The 18472-nt window shown below is 46.0% G+C and overlaps 1 protein-coding gene across 1 annotated transcript in view; it reads right to left on the reverse strand.

Moving 5' to 3' along the window:
• Positions 1 to 859: 859 nt before the first annotated feature.
• The window catches only part of itprid1 (ITPR interacting domain containing 1), a 185103-nt gene continuing 167490 nt past the window's right edge, over positions 860 to 18472 (reverse strand). The window contains exons 16-18 of the mRNA XM_070874657.1: positions 12720 to 13055; positions 1946 to 2025; positions 860 to 1132 (exon numbers count right to left, since the gene is read on the reverse strand). Of these exons, the coding sequence (XP_070730758.1) occupies positions 1960 to 2025; positions 12720 to 13055 (402 nt within the window). The 3' untranslated portion in view covers positions 860 to 1132; positions 1946 to 1959. The remainder of the gene's footprint in view (positions 1133 to 1945; positions 2026 to 12719; positions 13056 to 18472) is intronic.

Genomic DNA, 18472 nt, shown 5'->3' on the forward strand with positions numbered 1-18472 from the left:
TGCAGCAGAGCAGGTCTGCAGTCGTCCTGGTTAACTCTTGCCACTAGATAAAGGCCTAGCTCTGTCAAGCCCGTGAGGTGGCTGGTGTGCAATAGTCACCACACGTTAAAAAAATCCACACACAGGCAACTTTCATCCCTTTAATTGGAGTTCAGGACTGGAACATCGGTCCTTCATTGAAACATCTGGGAACACATGTGGAAGCAAGTTATCCTCGTTCGAGGGACTGCCTCTGATGATGAATATTTAAATGGACGACCCATCTCCCGGAAGCAGGTTGGCTGTCTGGTCCCCCGTCGCGCCTCCGTTAAAACTGGAAGGGGGCTGGTTGGAGGCAGGTTGGGGTCGGGATTCAGTTTTTTTAACTTTTTGACCTCCCACCTGAGCCCAGCCCACCCATTTTTGGGGGTTAAAATACCCCCCTAGCTATGTAAACCTATCACAATGTAATGACTCCCTCCTTAAAGTGAAGGCACTGTTGTATTACCACTGGGAGGAGGATGTAAGTACAGCGTGTCAAGTTATATAGGCAGTTCACATCATAAATGTGGAATTGGTAAGGGAAATATAAAAACGAAAGACTTGAAAATGAGGACTGAATTACCTCTGTGCGTCCTGGTCCAATTATCCCTGCTCATTTAACTCTGCTTCAACTAAAGACTCCATTTACTCTTAACTAACCATGTATAATGTCACAGGTGACCAAAAGTATTTACTAAGACTTACATCCAATGTAAATTAGCAATGTAGATTTAGTGCTATCTGAGTAGTCACTCATTGTTGCAGTAGTGTTTAAAGCTTTAAAAAAAGAAGCAGGCTGTGTTGGGTTCCGTGTGGTGCTTTCCATTATAAAATATTAAAGTTTGCATTTATTTTTGGTTTTGTCACTTTACACGATTTTGCTAAACACTGGTGATTAAGGATTAGTACAATCGCCTGAGTCAGAACTTGGGATGTTTAAAATGAAGTGATAGCAGGTTTACTGGAGTTCATAAAATATAAGGTAACGTGGGTTCAATCCGGGAAATGTGGCCCCAACAATCAGGTTCCATTGTCCCTTGTGAGGTGCCCTGCGGATTCCTGTCACGTTCCATTTGATCACTTAACAGAAGCTATCGATATTTGTATGCATCTGTAATGAAGGAAGATATTGGTGATTTAGATTTATTTCAGCATTTTAAATAAAACACAATATACACCCGTGAACATCAACTGTCAGTCTAGAAAATAAATTCAATTATTATTTCTGGTTTAATCAAGTGGTACACAAATAGGAGCCAATGTCTATCACTATCTACCATGGTAGCTTGACCAGCAAAAAAAAGAAAGAAAATGGAGCACTGAATAGGGAAAAAGATCTTAAATCAGTATCCAGAGGTATTGAAGAGGTTAGATGAGGAAGCTGTTAGGCTACATTCCTACAGTCCAGCAGTTCCGCATCAGCTCCCAGGCTACACCTAACTTGTAACCCCCTTTGCAATCAATGGAGCTGATGTAACATTCTCCCCATCAATGAGGCCTAGTCATCAGCAGAAGCCCTAATCTGACTCGTTTCCATGGAGGTACATTTGTGATGTTTTAGTTGACTGCTTTTCTGACAATATATTTTTAGAATATTGAATAAGGGACTATCTTAAGTACATAACATAAGAAAATAAGAAATAGGAGCAGGAGTAGGCTATTTGGGCCCTCGAGCCTGCTCCGCCATTCAATAAGATCATGGCTGATCTGATCTTTGCCTCAACTCCACTTCCCTGCCCGTTCCCCATAACCCTTGACTCCCTTATCGTTCAAAAATCTGTCTACCTCCACCTTAAATATATTCAATGACCCAGCCTCCACAGCTCCCTGGGTCAGAGAAGTACCTTTTAGTCTTTTCTTCCATTTTAAGAATCTGTTACAACTTAACACTTGTTTGCATGTAGAGGAATAAGTTACAACCTACCATGTGGAGGTTCTTCAGTGGTTAATACTTGCAGTCGGTTCAGGACTTGCCGATCGGAGATGTTTAAATGATTGCTTAATCTGAAACAGAGATTTTACTATCATTGCATTGTTGGAAATGTTCAAATATGACTAAGAAAATTCAAACGAAGAGTGATTTTCAATGTATGTCTATGATACTATTTCTTGTTTAGTGCGACTGTGTGTCCTGGTGCTATGCTTGGCACTGCAATATTGTTCATTGTACTTTTCTGCACTGTTACTGTTCATTGTATTGCTCTGCATACAATGCCAATAGATTCCTCCTGAGGTGCAGTACCCAGAACTGAACGCAATACTTCAGATGGGGTCTGAGCAAGTCTCTATTCAACTGAAGCATCACTTCCTCCCCTTTGCATTCCAGCCTCTTTGAGATAAAAGCCAGCATTCCATTAACCTTTTTGATTGCTTCTTAGAAACATAGAAACATAGAAACATAGAAAATAGGTGCAGGAGTAGACCATTCAGCCCTTCAAGCCTGCACCGTCATTCAATGAGTTCATAGCTGAACATGCAACTTCAGTACCCACTTCCTGCTTTCTCGCCATACCCCTTGATCCCCCTAGTAGTAAGGACTTCATCTAACTCCCTTTTGAATATCTTTAGTGAATTGGCCTCAACTACTTTCTGTGGTAGAGAATTCCACAGGTTCACCACTCTCTGGGTGAAGAAGTTTCTCCTCATCTCGGTCCTAAATGGCTTACCCCTTATCCTTAGACTGTCACCCCTGGTTCTGGACTTCCCCAACATTGGGAACATTCTTCCTGCATCTAACCTGTCTAAACCCGTCAGAATTTTAAACGTTTCTATGAGGTCCCCTCTCATTCTTCCGAACTCCAGTGAATACAAGCCCAGTTGACCCAGTCTTTCTTGATAGGTCAGTCCCACCATCCCGGGAATCAGTCTGGTGAATCTTCGCTGCACTCCCTCAATAGCAAGAATGTCCTTCCTCAAGTTAGGAGACCAAAACTGTACACAATACTCCAGGTGTGGCCTCACCAAGGCCCTGTACAACTGCAGCAACACCTCTCTGCCCCTGTACTCAAATCCCCTCGCTATGAAGGCCAACATGCCATTTGCTTTCTTAACCGCCTGCTGTACCTGCATGCCAACCTTCAATGACTGATGTACCATGACACCCAGGTCTCGTTGCACCTCCCCTTTTCCTAATCTGTCACCATTCAGAGAATAGTCTGTCTCTCTGTTTTTACCACCAAAGTGGATAACCTCACATTTATCCACATTATTCTTCATCTGCCATGCATTTGCCCACTCACCTAACCTATCCAAGTCACTCTGTAGCCTCATAGCATCCTCCTCGCAGCTCACACTGCCACCTAACTTAGTGTCATCCGCAAATTTGGAGATACTACATTTAATCCCCTCGTCTAAATCATTAATGTACAATGTAAACAGCTGGGGCCCCAGCACAGAACCTTGCGGTACCCCACTAGTCACTGCCTGCCATTCTGAAAAGTACCCATTTACTCCTACTCTTTGCTTCCTGTCTGACAACCAGTTCTCAATCCACGTCAGCACACTACCCCCAATCCCATGTGCTTTAACTTTGCACATTAATCTCTTGTGTGGGACCTTGTCGAAAGCCTTCTGAAAGTCCAAATATACCACATCAACTGGTTCTCCCTTGTCCACTTTACTGGAAACATCCTCAAAAAATTCCAGAAGATTTGTCAAGCATGATTTCCCTTTCACAAATCCATGCTGACTTGGACCTATCATGTCACCTCTTTCCAAATGCGCTGCTATGACATCCTTAATAATTGATTCCATCATTTTACCCACTACTGAGGTCAGGCTGACCGGTCTATAATTCCCTGTTTTCTCTCTCCCTCCTTTTTTAAAAAGTGGGGTTACATTGGCTACCCTCCACTCGATAGGAACTGATCCAGAGTCAATGGAATGTTGGAAAATGACTGTCAATGCATCCGCTATTTCCAAGGCCACCTCCTTAAGTACTCTGGGATACAGTCCATCAGGCCCTGGGGATTTATCGGCCTTCAATCCCATCAATTTCCCCAACACAATTTCCCGACTAATAAAGATTTCCCTCAGTTCCTCCTCCTTACTAGACCCTCTGACCCCTTTTATATCCTTGTTGTATCTGCCCACTTGCTTTTTGTGACTTGTATAGATGGACACCCAGATTTCTTTGCTCTGCCACAGTTCCTTGTCTCTCACCATTTAGAATATGCTCCAATTTGTATTTTTTAGATCCAAAGTGGATGGCCTCACATTTCCCCACATTTAACTTCATTTGCCATAGTGTTGCACACCCACTTAAACTGTTTTGTAACTTTCTGCTTCCATAGACTGTGCAAGACAGAGACATAGGGCTTTGTGTGCACAAATCATTGTAGGCGACAGAGCAGATTGAGAAAACCATTAATAAAGCATATGGGATGCTGGAGGCCAAAATTGCCTCTTTCCTTAAGGCCTCTTAACACTGGAAAGCAATGGCCACGCTGCGGAGTGCAATGGCCGTCGACTTTTTGTGTAATGGTCGCCATTATCAAAATTTTGCTCCCGTGTTATCCCGGCAGTGCCCCGCTCCCTCCCCCCCACTGCTCTGCTGCTACCGATCCATATGAAGTGCGTCATCATCGTGTGCACAGCCGATCTACCACCCCGACAGTGAAATTCCACTGTGAAAATCTTCGGCCCGCCCGGCGGTGCCAAAACAAGCTTTTTCGTGGCGGTGCAGTGAGACTGGGGCCTTCTGCAATAGCGGTGTGACTCTCCTTAAAGGGGACTCTCCTTAAAACATTGCTGCCGCCATGTTTTTTTATTTGTCAGCTGACTGCCATGTCGGCTCGACAATTATGCTCCCGGGTTCAGCTGAGCCGCCAACAAGCAGTCTGGCACCCCCTCTTGGGTACCAGGCTGCTGGTCCAGCCAAAACCTTCGCTGGTGGCCCAGTGGACGAAGTTTAGAGATCGCACAGGCTCTCCCCTTTAAGTGAAGGGGAAAGCCGTGGTGATGCGCGCCATGATGACATCATCGCAGTGGCCAGGCCGCACCCTCTCCCAACTTCTGCCCCTCTAGTGTTGCCACCACCGCATAACCACCCCTATTAAGAGCGACTTCCAGATCCCAAATAAAAAAAACAACAAGGAGTGAAATTTTGCTCAAGATGCCACCTCAACAACCATTGTGGTAAAAACACTCAAAGCGGGTTGCGTGCGCCCCGTTTCGGACGGTGGGCAATTTTGGCCCCCTGGTCTTTATAAATAGAGGCAAAGAGTACACCAGCCAGGAAGTTATGTTAAACCTATATAAAACACTAGTTTGGCCCCAGCTGGAGTATTGTTTCCAATTCTGGGCACCACACTTTAGGAAGAACATGAAAGCTTTAGAGCAGGTACAGAGGAGATTTGCAAGAATGGATCCATGGATGAGGGATTACAGTTACATAGATAGACTGGAGAAGCTGGGGTTGTTCTCTTTAGAGCAGAGAAGAATGAGGAGATTTGATAGAGGTGTTTAAAATCAATTAGATAGAAGGGTTTAGATAAAGTAATGAAAGAGAAACTGTTTATAGGCTGAAGGGTCAATAACCAGAGGGCACAGATTTAAGATGATTGGCAAAAGAACCAGAGGCAACATGAAGGAAGACTTTTTTACGCAACGAGTGGTTAGGATTTGGCATGCACTGCCTGATAGAGTGGTGGACATAGATTCAACAGCATCTTTCAAAAGGAGATTGGAAAAAATACTTGAAGGAGAAAAAAATTGCAGGAATGGGAGGTGAGAGCTGGGGAGTGGGATTAACTGGATTGCTTTTCGAAAGAGCCTGCTGATACATGATGGGCCAAATGGCCTCCTTCTGTGCGGCACTATTCTATAATTGTATCATTGCAAGAAGAGATTTTATGAGAAAACATTATCGGTTAACATAAAAGGGAACATGAAACTGTATTATAAACATATAAAGAGTAAAAGTAGTCAAAGGGAAAGGGTGGGGATGATGAGGGACCAAAAGATATCTTCTCGTGGAGGCAGAGGGCATGGCTGAGGTACTAAATGAGCATTTTGCATCTGTCTTCAATAATGAAGATGCTGCTATTGTCACAACAAAGGAAGAGGGGGTAGAGAAATTGGATAAGATAGAAATAGATAAAGCAGAGGTATTTATATAGCTCTCAGCGTTCAAAGTAGAAAAGTCACCAGTCCGGATGGGATGCAGCCTCAGTTGCTGAGGAAAGTAAAGGTGGAAATAGTGGCAGCTTTGCCCACAATCTTTCAATCCTCCTTGGATATGGGAGCAGTGCCAGAAGACTGGAGGGTTACAAATGTTACACCCCTGTTCAAGAAAGGGGAGAGAGACAAACTAGATTCACCTAATGTTGGTGATGGGAAAACTTCCAGAGACCATAATCCGGGACAAAATAAATTGTCACTTGGAAGAACATGAGTTAAATGATAGCCAACACGGATTTGATAACAACAAATCGTGTTTGACTAACATGATTGAGTTCTTCAATTAAATAACAGAAAGGGTTAATGAAGGTATTGCATTGATGTTTAGTATATGGACTTTCAGTAGGTGTTGGGTAAAGTGCCATATAATAGTCTTGTAAGCAAGAATTAAGGTCCTGGAATGAAAGAGGCAGCGTGGATACAAAATTAGCTAAGAGACAGAAAGCAGAGAGGCGGGAAGAATGGTTGTTTAGCATACTGGAGGGAAGTGTGCAGTGGTCAGTATTTGGACCACTGCTATTTTTGATATATATCTGGACTTGGGTATAGGGGGCATAATTTCAAAGTTTGTAGATGTTACAAAGCTTGAAAATATAGTAAACAGTGAGGAGGATGCTAGCAAACTTTAGGACACAGTCATACTGAGGAAGTGGCAGATGCAACTTACTGCAAGAGAAGTGTGAAATGTTACATTTTGACAGGAACAAAGACGACAGGCAATATAAATTAAATGGTACAATTTTAAAGGAGGTGCAAGGACAGAGACCTGGGCATTAACATACACAAATCTTTGAAGGTGGCAGGACAATTTGACGAGTCTGTTAAAAAAGCATACAACAGCCTTAGGGAGTGAAATTCATTTATGCCCCGTTTGGGGGTGGGGAGGCGGGACTTCCTGTGCCTGGCATGGAAGTCCCACCCCAGCTGCGAAATTGCAGATGCTGCCTCTCACAGGAAGTGGAGTGCAATGATTTGCATCGGGAATGCTATTCGGGCGGGTGCGGCAGCGCTACACGGCTTTGCATAGTGCTGACACATTTCAAAGCCCCTCCCTTTCTGTTAAGCGGGAGGGATGCTGCGAACTCTGCATGGCCATTTCAAAGTTTCCAGTGGGCCACCAGGGCTGAGTGGTGCCATGGCTGTAGCCCGGCACAAAGATGGAGTGTCAGGCTGCACCATGGCGGCCCAGACCATGTGACGGCGAAGCAGAATTGGTCGACCGATGAGTTGGCTGAAAAAAAAATTGGCGGCATGTGGCACAGCGCCCCTTCCCTTTAACTTTTGCCCCATGAACGGAGGTCGGCCCGGTTCGCAACCCGCGAGGCTGGCATGGGCATCGCCCGTGGCAACCTCGTGGGGCCCTGGACAATTTCCAGCGCGGTGCAGAAAGGGGTCAGTGTGAACGGCGATGATGACGTCGCTGGAGACACGGATGGCCTGAGGCAGCGGGGTGCGGCGCTATTGTGTTTGCGCCTCCGTTAACTCTCGCACAATTTCGTGGGAGCCAGTAGAGCACCCCCACCAACCCCCCCACCCACATCCCCACCCCGAGCAAAAACAGTTTTGCACCGTCAGGGGAATTTCGGCCCCTTAGTTTTATAATTAGAGGAATAGAGTACAACAGCAAGAAAGTTATGATAAACCTTTATAAATCACTGGATCGGCCTCAGCAAAGTTACTGCATCCAATTCTGGCCACCACACTTCAGGAAGTACGTTAAGGCTTTGGAGAGGGTTCAGGGGAGTTTCAGCAGAATAGTACCAGGAGTGAGGAATTTTAGTTATGTGGAGAGATTAGAGAAGCTGGGATTGTTCTCCTTTCTGATCTCTCAACTCTGATCACTTCCTTGTATCCCTCTCTACTCACATCCCTCTTCCTCCTCCCAACCCCCCTTCCTCCACCAAGTCGCTTACAACAGAACTTTCAAATTCCCAACTGTCAAGCTGTTGGTCCTTCATTCACCACAACAATTCTGCAGTTAACAATCTGCTCAATCACATGCTTGCCTCCAACTTTGATGCCCTTGTCCGCATTAAAACTGCCAGTTTCGAGGAAGAAAAAGGCAGCCACCATTTTTCCCCCCGCTGCCAGCAGGTCCTGCAGCGGCCATCAATTTTGGGTTGCCAACATCACTGCCAATGTTAGCGATTACCAAAATTAAGTCGATGATACATATCGCGACTGCCCAATCTGCGAGTTTTGACTTTGCACCTCCACTTATCGGTATGTCTTAGATGCGATGAGCTGAGCATGCGCTGACAAGCAGGAAGGAGGCTCCAGCAATAGTTATTAAAGGGATCATCAGAAACTGGTTGCACCGGATATGTTTCTGCAGTTTGACTGGCTTTGTGCGACTTTCTGCAACTTCAGCAGCTTTATAAACTTCTTTCAAGGTTCTAAGATAACAGAGAGTGTTGTTGCAAGTGGGGACGACGTCATTCTTATTTAAATGCTTCTGCTCACGCCACTTGCTAACAGTCATGGGGGCTCTACTGGCACTCCCCCTCATGCTCGAGTATCTTAGGGAGAGGGAGCAAAGGCAGCAAAAAAGAGAAGATGCTCACCGAGGGAGGAGGAAGAGGGCCAGGAGGGCTCTCAATTATGCCCTTACCCACCTAGGGTCAACCGAGAGCACTTCTCCTATATCCACCTAAGCCAGGAGCAGTATATTAGGAAACTCCACATCATCAAGGAGGTGGTCACAGAACCCTGCAACCACCTGCAACCAGACCTGCAGCCTCAGTAGTCAACATAGCCTTCAATTTCTGAGTAGAGAGAAGCAGGACGAACATGCATGTGGCTTTGCCAGGATATCGAGCTTCCCCATGGTGCAGAGCGCCGTCGACTGCACACACGTGGCTTTGTGGGCGCCGCATATCAACCCTGAGATGTTCCAGAACCACAAAGGATACCACTCAATTTATCATCATAGGCAGTCCCTCGAAATGAGGATGACTTGCTTCCACACCAAAAAAAGGATAAGTTCACAGGTGTTTCAATGAAGGACCTAATATTCCAGTTCCTGAACTACATCCTGAAGGGTGGAAGATGTCGGTGCGTGGAATTTTTTTAACGTGAGTGGCCATTGCACACCAGCCACCACACGGGATTGACAGAGCTAGGTCTTGGTCCAGTGGCAAGGGTTATCCAAGATGAGTGGAGACTTGCTTTGCTGCATGGACCTACTGTGCACACATACATGTGGAATCGGTATGGGTGGAGCTGCGGAATACCAAGGGGCAGAAAACGCTAGTGGGAGTTGTGTACAGACCACCAAACAGTAGTAGTAAGGTTGGAGACAGCACCAAAAAGAAATTAGGGATGCATGCAATAAAGGTACAGCAGTTATCATGGGTGACTTTAATCTACACAATGATTGAGCTAACCTAATTGGTAGCAATGCGGTGGAGGAGAATTTCCTGGAGTGTATTAGGGATGGTTTTCTAGACCAAAATGTTGAGGAACCAATTAGGGAGCTGGCCATCCTAGACTGGGTGATGTGTAATGAGAAAGGACTAATTAGCAATCTTGTTGTGCGAGACCCCTTGGGGAAGAGTGACCATAACATGGTAGAATTCATTATTAAGATGAAGAGTGACACAGTTAATTCAGAAACTAGGGTCTTGAACTTAAGGAAAGGTAACTTTGATGGTTTGAGGCATGAATTGGCTAGGATAGAGTGGCAAATGACACTTAAAGGGTTGACGGTGGATAGGCAATAGCAAACATTTAAAGATCACATGGATGAACTTCAGCAATTGTACATCCCTGTCTGGAGTAACAATAAAACTGGGAAGGTGGCTCAACTGTGGATAACAAGGGAAATTAAGGATATTGTTAAATCCAAGGAAGAGGCATATAAGTTGGCCAGAAAAAGCAGCAAACCTGAGGACTGTGAGAAATTTAGAATTCAGCAGAGGAGAACAAAGGGTTTAATTAAGAAGGGGAAAATAGAGTATGAGTAGAAGCTTGCCGAGAACATAAAAACTGACTACAAAAGCTTCTATAGATATGTGAAGAGAAAAAGATTAGTGAAGACAAACGTAGGTCCCTTGCAGTCGGATTCAGGTGAATTTATAATGGGGAACAAAGAAATGGCAGACCAATTGAACAAATACTTTGGTTCTGTCTTCACGAAGGAAGACATAAATAACCTTCCAGAAGTACTAGGGGACCAAGGGTCTAGTGAGAAGGAGGAACTGAAGGATATCCTTATTAGGCAGGAAATTGTGTTAGGGAAATTGGTGGAATTGAAGGCCGATAAATTTCTGGGGACTGACAGTCTGCATCCTAGAGTACTTAAGGAGGTGGCCCTAGAAATAGTGGATGCATTGGCGATCATTTTCCAACACAGTCTATCGACTCGGGATCAGTTCCTATGGACTGGAGGGTAGCTAATGTAACACCACTTTTTAAAAAAGGAGGGAGAGAGAAAGCGGGTAATTATAGACCGGTTAGCCTGACATCAGTAGTGGGGAAAATTTTGGAATCAATTATTAAGGATAAAATAGCAGCGCATTTGGAAAGCAGTACAGGATCGATCCAAGTCGGCATGGATCTATGAAGGGGAAATCATGCTTGACAAATCTTCTGGAATTTTTTGAAGATGTAACTAGTAGAGTGGACAAGGGAGAACCAGTGGATGTGATGTATTTGGACTTTTAAAAGGCTTTTGACAAGGTCCCACACAAGAGATTGGTGTGCAAAATCAAAGCACATGGTATTGGGGGTAATATACTGACGTGGACAGAGAACTGGTTGGACAGGAAGCAGAGAGTCGGGATAAACGGGTCCTTTTCAGAATGCCAGGCAGTGACTAGTGGAGTGCCGCAGGGCTCAGTGCTGGGACCCCAGCTCTTTACAATATACATCAATGATTTAGATGAAGGAATTGAGTGTAATATCTCCAAGTTTGCAGATGACACTAAACTGGGTGGCGGTGTGAGCTGTGAGGTGGACGCTAAGAGGCTGCAGGGTGACTTAGACAGGTTAGGTGAGTGGGCAAATGCATGGCAGATACAGTATAACGTGGATAAATGTGAGGTTATCCACTTTGGGGGCAAAAACACGAAAACAGAATATTATCTGAATGGCGGCAGATTAGGAAAAGGCGAGGTGCAATGAGACCTGGGTGTAATGGTTCATCAGTCATTGCAAATTGGCATACAGGTACAGCAGGCGCTGAAGGCGGCAAATGGTATGTTGGCCTTCATAGCTAGCGGATTTGAGTATAGGTGCAGGGAGGTCTTACTGCAGTTATACAGGGCCTTGGTGAGGCCTCACCTGGAATATTGTGTTCAATTTTGGTCTCCTAATCTGAGTAAGGACGTTCTTGCTATTGAGGGAGTGCAGCGAAGGTTCACCAGACTGATTCCCGGGATGGCTGGACTGACATATGAGGAGAGACTGGGTCAACCGGGCCTTTATACATTGGAGTTTAGAAGGATGAGAGGGGATCTCATAGAAACAAACAAAATTCTGATGGGATGCGACAGGTTTGATGCAGGTAGAATGTTCCCGATGTTGGGGAAGTCCAGAACCAGGGGACACAGTCTTAGGATAAGGGGTAGGCAATTTAGGACTGAGATGAGGAGAAACTACTTCACTCAGAGAGTTGTTAACCTGTGGAATTCCCTGCCGCAAAGAGTTGTTGATGCCAGTTCATTGGATATATTCAACAGGGAGTTAGATATGGCCCTTATGGCTCAGGCAATCAAGGGATATGGAGAGAAAGCAGGAAAGGGAACTGAGGGAATGATCAGCCATGATCTTATCGAATGGTGGTGCAGGCTCGAAGGGCCGAATGGCCTACTCCTGCACCTATTTTCTATGTTTCTAGGAATAGGCCATTCGGCCCTTCGAGCCTGCACCACCATTCGATAAGATCATGGTTTGCCCAATCAATATATGTTGATTAAAGTCATCCATGATAACTGCTGTATCTTTATTGCCTGCATTCCTAATTTCTTGTTTGATGCTGTCCCCAACCTTACTACTACTGTTTGGTGGTCTGTACACAACTCCCACTAGCGTTTTCTGCCCTTTCGTATTCCGCAGCTCCACCCATACCGATTCCACATCATCCAAGCTAATGTCCTTTCTTACTATTGCATTAATTTCCTCCTTAACCAGCAATGCCACCCCACCTCCTTTTCCTTTCTGTCTATCCTTCCTAAATGTTGAATACCCCTGGATGTTGAGTTCCCAGCCTTGGTCATCCTGGAGCCATGTCTCCATGATGCCAATTACATTGTACCCGTTAACTGCTATTTGCGCAGTTAATTCGTCTACCTTATTCCGAATACTCCTCGCATTGAGGCACTGAGCCTTCAGGCTTGTCTTTCTAATACACTTTGCCCCTTTTGAATTTTGCTGCACCTATTTTCTATGTTTCTATGTTTTACTAGGATCTGTTGGGAGCAGAGATGTTGCACATGTTAGAGAAACTTTAATGATCGTTACCATAGATACTTTTTGCAACAAAGCGTAAATTAATGAAAAACGATGAGATTTCTTACATTTTGCAGAATGGATCTAAAATCTAGCGTTTCTGACTGATGGTTTTGCCTTTTTGCTTTGTCAGCATCTGGGTTGGATTCAGTGTCAGTTTTATTTGAGGCTGAAGGATCTGTTGACATCACTGGGCTTTGTCCTGAAACAGAAGGCACTGACAGAATGGTTCCTGCATCGTAGTGCGGCTCCTGTGAGGTGATGGCTGGTGCTAGTGCTGGTGCTGGTGCCACACAGCTGGATGAAGGGCAAGGCCAGCTCTCTGATATTGCATCCCCTGTTTGGTTCAACACTTCTAGGTATGAGCACAAAGAAGACTGTTCCTCCATCAAACTCTGCAACTGCTGGAAGATAAACCAGAATTTTAGCACAATTTTATTTAAAAACTCGTGATCATTTTCTTCCACAAATGATCAAATTCAGAAGTGATTATAAATGGGTTGGACATAACACAGCATCACCCAACATGTATATTTGAAAGCGGTGCATTTAGAGGTAGTAGGAAAAGCAAATGAATATGCCAAAAATTAAATCTTACAAACAAAGATAAGGTGGAGATATTGAATAATAACCAGGAATAAAAGATTAAAGATCCAATGAGCTACCAATTCTTCAGACTGACAAATTGGACCTCAAAATATTGCAGTACCGCTCAGAGTCCCAATTTGTTCCTGGTTTATGAGGGATAATTCAGATGTGGCTGGGGTGGAGTTTCACTTCACGAGAGCATGGATTAAAAATTAGCTTTGATTCTCCAACCCGTACTCCCATCTGGTGAGGCTCCATTACGAGAGCACAACCCGAATAATCTATGGAACATTTGACCATCTGTGCCTATACTTATACAGGCCTCACTGACTTCAACTTTTCGTCTGTATTGGCAGGATCTTTCTTGTTCCATGCAACTGTGATTATTAACATTATTTCGATTTCTGTTAACCTGTGCGTGAGATCAAGTGCTACATTAATTACAGGAACATGAGAAAGCATTGACCAAGAGAAGAATGTTTAACCCATCAAGCTTACCCCTCTGACAGTTTACAACTGTACAGATTGTACAAGATCTATCATCTTCTGAGGGAGGCAAATAACCACAGCTAACACTTTTAAGAGGGAAAATCATGGAATTTCTACACACCTCTTAAGCAACAGAAATCGGCTGGAAATTAATTTTCATTCCACTCTATAATGCTCAACACTGTATTCTGCAGTTGATATTCCTATAGTCCTGACAAATGTGGAATCAACATGTTCCATAGATTATTCGACCATCTGTGCCGATACTAATACTGGCCTCAAATTTGCATGGGCTGCAATCCTGGCATCTATACTGGATTGTGCCCACTGGTGCCCTGCAGCACTGACCCTGCTGGAGTAGGCGGGTTTAAGGGGGAAGCTAATTTGCATGCGGCCTATAATATTATTGGTGCAACTTGGGTGTTCAGTTTGCCTCACAGTCTGAAAATTGCAATGTGAATTTGAATTCTGGGGAGGGCTCTTCTTCTCCCCCCCCCCCCTCCATCCCCCACTCCCATTCCCAGGAAAATGGTACTTAACAACTCCAGAAGCCTGTGTGTCAGAGGGCCACTTAAAATCTTCGGGGATTCTGGCTCTGACAATTAATTTTATCTTTGACTGGCACAGGCACAATAGGCAAAATGGCTGCCTTCTGTGCTGTATCATACTGTGATTATTGTCTCTAAAAGGTTCCCCCATCACCAACGTTAGGCTGACTGGCCTGTAGTTGCCAGGTTGATCTCTCTCCCCTTTTCTGAACAGCGGTGTAACATTTGCGATCCTCCACTGCTCTGGTACTGCTCTCGTATCTAAGGAGGATTGGAAGAATGTGACCTCCGGGATCTCCACCCAAAATTTCCCTCAGCATATTAATTTGCTCAGATCTGGACTGGGTAACTTTTCGACTTTGAGCACTGACAACCTTTTAAGTGCCTCCACTTTATCTATTTTTATCCTATCTAATTTCTCTACTACTTCCTCCTTCACTGTGACTTTGGCTACTTCCTCTTCTTTAGTGAAGACAGATGCAAGTACTCATTTAGTACCTCAGCCATGCCCTCTACCTCCACAGAAAGATCTCCTTTTTGTGTTCCAAATTGGCCCCTTTGACAACCTTTTTATTATATATATGTTTTTAAAATACTTATGGGTTCTCTTTTATGTCGCCCTCTTGTCTATTCTCATACCTGTTATTTCCTATTTCAGTTCTCCTCTATACTTTCTGCATTCAGCTTGGTTCCCTACTGATTTTTGAACCTGACAGTTATCAAAACCTTTCGTTTTCTGCTTCCTTTTAGTCTCTAGGGGTTGGATTTTCAGTTGGAGGCTTTTTGGGGTGCTAATGGCAGCGGGACAGTAAATTTTGCGCGCTATAAAAGTTTGTGCCTCTATCCGGGAAATTCACCCGAAACTCAATGAGAATGATCGGGGGTGCTAAATCAGGCGTTATACACCTATGCTTGGCCGCCCCAACCAAAAACCGGTGCACAAAAAAAGCTCCTTTCCTTGCGCATGCGCAGAGGCACCCTATAGTTCCCGAAGCCAGCCGAAAGTTTAGTGCGCGGCAATATAAGTTTACGCATGCGCAGATTCACCTGTGCACCTCGAACAGAGTGGGAGAAATGGTGCAGCAGGAAGGTTGCCAGAGAGCGTGCCACTTCTCTGCCATGGCTGCTGAGGGCCATTGAGAGGAGGTGGCCTGCCTTGCATCTCATTGCAGGAAAGAGACCCGTGTCAAGAGTTTTTAGGAGAATTTGGAGGTAGATTGCATAGGAGGTGTAAGCGACAGACATGATGCCTAGAACTGCCACCCAATGTCGCAAGAAGTTTAATGACCTCATGAGGGTCATCAGGGTGAGCACCTTTTACATTTATGAACCCCTGCCATGGTTGCAACATCACTGTCTCTATGTAAAGACTTTGCCGGAGCTGCCCCTTCTCTATGAGTTCCAGGTCATGGTGTGGGTTGCTGAAGCCACCTGAAAGCTGGAGTCTCAGGTCACCAGCCATGCCCTGCGCATTCAAGTGGTGCGGACCCTCTTGTCCCCTATTCATTTTCACCCCTCCTCTCACTACCCTTTAACTCTTGATATGCTTGGGCAAACCCTGAGCCGCAATCCGAGGTGGCTTTCACCTTCTCCCAGCCTTCCCACATGCTCTGTGCACAGCCATGCAGATTAAAATGCATATCTTTATACTTCCAGACAGTAGCAGCTACTCTACTATGGAAAGCACATGTGCCACATGATGAGCTGCACACTCACTCACAGCACCTTCTTGTTCTTATTGTAGGCGAAATTGGCTAGGAGCAGCAGCATACCGGAGGTGGAGAGTCTGATCTTCAGGACCTCACTGAGGTGGAGCAGCGAGTTTCGGCCCTCATGGGCACCCAGTTCGTTCAGTGGCCGGTGGCGAGGCACAGCCCCCTATGGGCAGTAACGGTATGTGAATGACATTTGCGATTTATGTGAGTTCCTCGACCCCCGATATCAAATGGCCGACCCCCTTTACATATACATGTCCAATGTCAGCTTCCTCTTATCTCCCTGCCCCCTCCCCTGCTGCTAACCACACATCTGTTGCTTTGTGCGTACAGATGATCAGCCAGAAGTGCAGCAGCCTGCCCATGAACTGTCAACATCTAGGGGCGGGGGAGAGGACAAGGGAGGGGACAACAGTGTGCTCACTGAGCGGGAGATGCCATCAGTCCCAGCGAGTGGGGATACCACTGGGGAGGAGCCTGAATTCAAGGGGTTTGAGGAGCATGAGGCTCCTGGCCCCAGTGGCCTACAGCATTGCACAGCAGGAGGGGAAGCCCAGAGCCCAGCTACCCGGAGGGTGAGTCGGCCCAGGAGTCCCACTGAGAGACAGGCGGATGTGCACCTGGACTTGGTGGCTATGTCCAGGGAGACCGCGCAAATGCACCATGACCTCATGGGTGAGTGTGGCGGAGGTCGCCTCAAGCATTGTCCGCGCCTCTCAGGAGTCCAACGAGCCCAACCTTGTCCGCTCACAGAGCGAGATGGGCTCAACGAGCGATAGTGAAGTCCCTGATGGGATGGTGTGTGCCATGATTGACGTGGCAGCAGCAATCACATCACAGGCCCAAACTACGCAAGTACTTTGTGATGTGATGCTGTCAGTGATTGCTGGCATGAACTCGCAGACTGCTGCGTTTCAGGCTCAATGTACTCTGGCTCAGTCTCAGTGTAATGCCATGCAATCACTGACTGCTGCCATTCTATCTGTGTTCCCCACACAGACGAATGCCATGCAAACACATTAAACATTTATCTGCTGTTATTAGCAACAGTCATTTCTACAGTGTCCGTTGTAGATCAAACTTTCTTCTGGTGAATTTTCAGCACAACTTTGAGTATGAACCACGCCTGGCTATTTTGGAAACCAAAGCTGGAAGCAACCCTTTAAAAGGGCATGTAACCTTTCAGGGCTCCTGCCCTCTTGAAAAATATAAACCTTTTGTTTTTCTTTCTGATGTCTAATCCTATGATCACTGGACAAGGATTCACTTCAACTTTACTGCCTTGCTATCATTAACAAATTTGCATAGGGTAAATAAGATTAGAGAGTTAAACACTTGGTTGTCTGTGAGTGTCTGAAAGATTGGTGTGGGAGAAATGGGTTTTGGTTCGTGGGACACTGGTACCAGTACCCGGGTAAGAGGGAGCTGTTCCGTTGGGACGGGCTCCACTTAGAACGTGCTGGGAGTGGGGTCCTGGCGAATCAAATAACTCGGGCTGTAGATAGGGCTTTAAACTAATTACTGGTGGGGGGGGAGGGTTCAGGTGAGTGAAAATTTAAAAAGTCAAAGCACAAGGAGAAGGCAATAGAGCAGGGTAGCACTAGGGGAAATGAAACCCAGAGCGTGCCATGAAGGGACAGAGCCATTTGGAGCATGGGCAGGAACATCGGCAGGGCCCAGGTACAGCAGAGGAGCGGGAAGGTCGGGATGGAGGAACAGTGAGCAATCGTGGCTGAGATTCGTAGAGTGATCGCGGCGGAGGTGCAGCAAATGTTTGGTGCAGCGGTGCGGTGAGAGATCGTGACGGAGGTGCGGCCAATGTTTTGTGGCGGAGGAGCGGTGAATGCTTGTGATGGAGGTGCGGCGAATGGGGTACGGGGCCCAGAAGAGCTGAGGGCCCAGAGGCAGCACGGACCTGCCCACACTGCGATATGTGTGCGCACTAGATCCGTGCAGCAGAGCAGGTCTCTAGTTGTCCTGGTTAACCCTTGCCACTGGATAAAGGCCTAGCTCTGTCAAGCCTGTGTGGTGGCTGATGTGCAACGATCACCACACGTTAAAAAAGTCCACGCACAGGCATCTTCCACCCCTCGAGTTCAGGACTGGAATATCAGGTCCTTCATTGAAACATCTACAAACTCATTCCTTTTGGTGTGGAAGCAAGTCATCCTCGTTCGAGGGATTGCCTATGATGATGATGATGTTCCCCACATTCCGATGGGGAAGTGACAGTGCTGAAGCAGACCAGCAATATGTGCTCACACATTGTGCTCCGGATGCTGATGAGAGTGGCAGTGGGCCCCTGGAAATGGAAGGTGCTGTCCTTCCTCAAGATGACAACATTCCGGCTCCCAGCACTGCCCCGCCACCTTTACACTTACTGCAGTCTACACCCGAGCCATCCCAGACTGCAGCCGCCGATGCTGAGGTGGTGGTGTTTGCAGCCGGGCCTTCCAGGCCCAGGGCGTCCTGGTAGGCCAT

This window comes from Pristiophorus japonicus, chromosome 1 (genome assembly GCF_044704955.1).
Source record: "Pristiophorus japonicus isolate sPriJap1 chromosome 1, sPriJap1.hap1, whole genome shotgun sequence".
Taxonomy (NCBI): Eukaryota; Metazoa; Chordata; class Chondrichthyes; family Pristiophoridae; genus Pristiophorus; species Pristiophorus japonicus.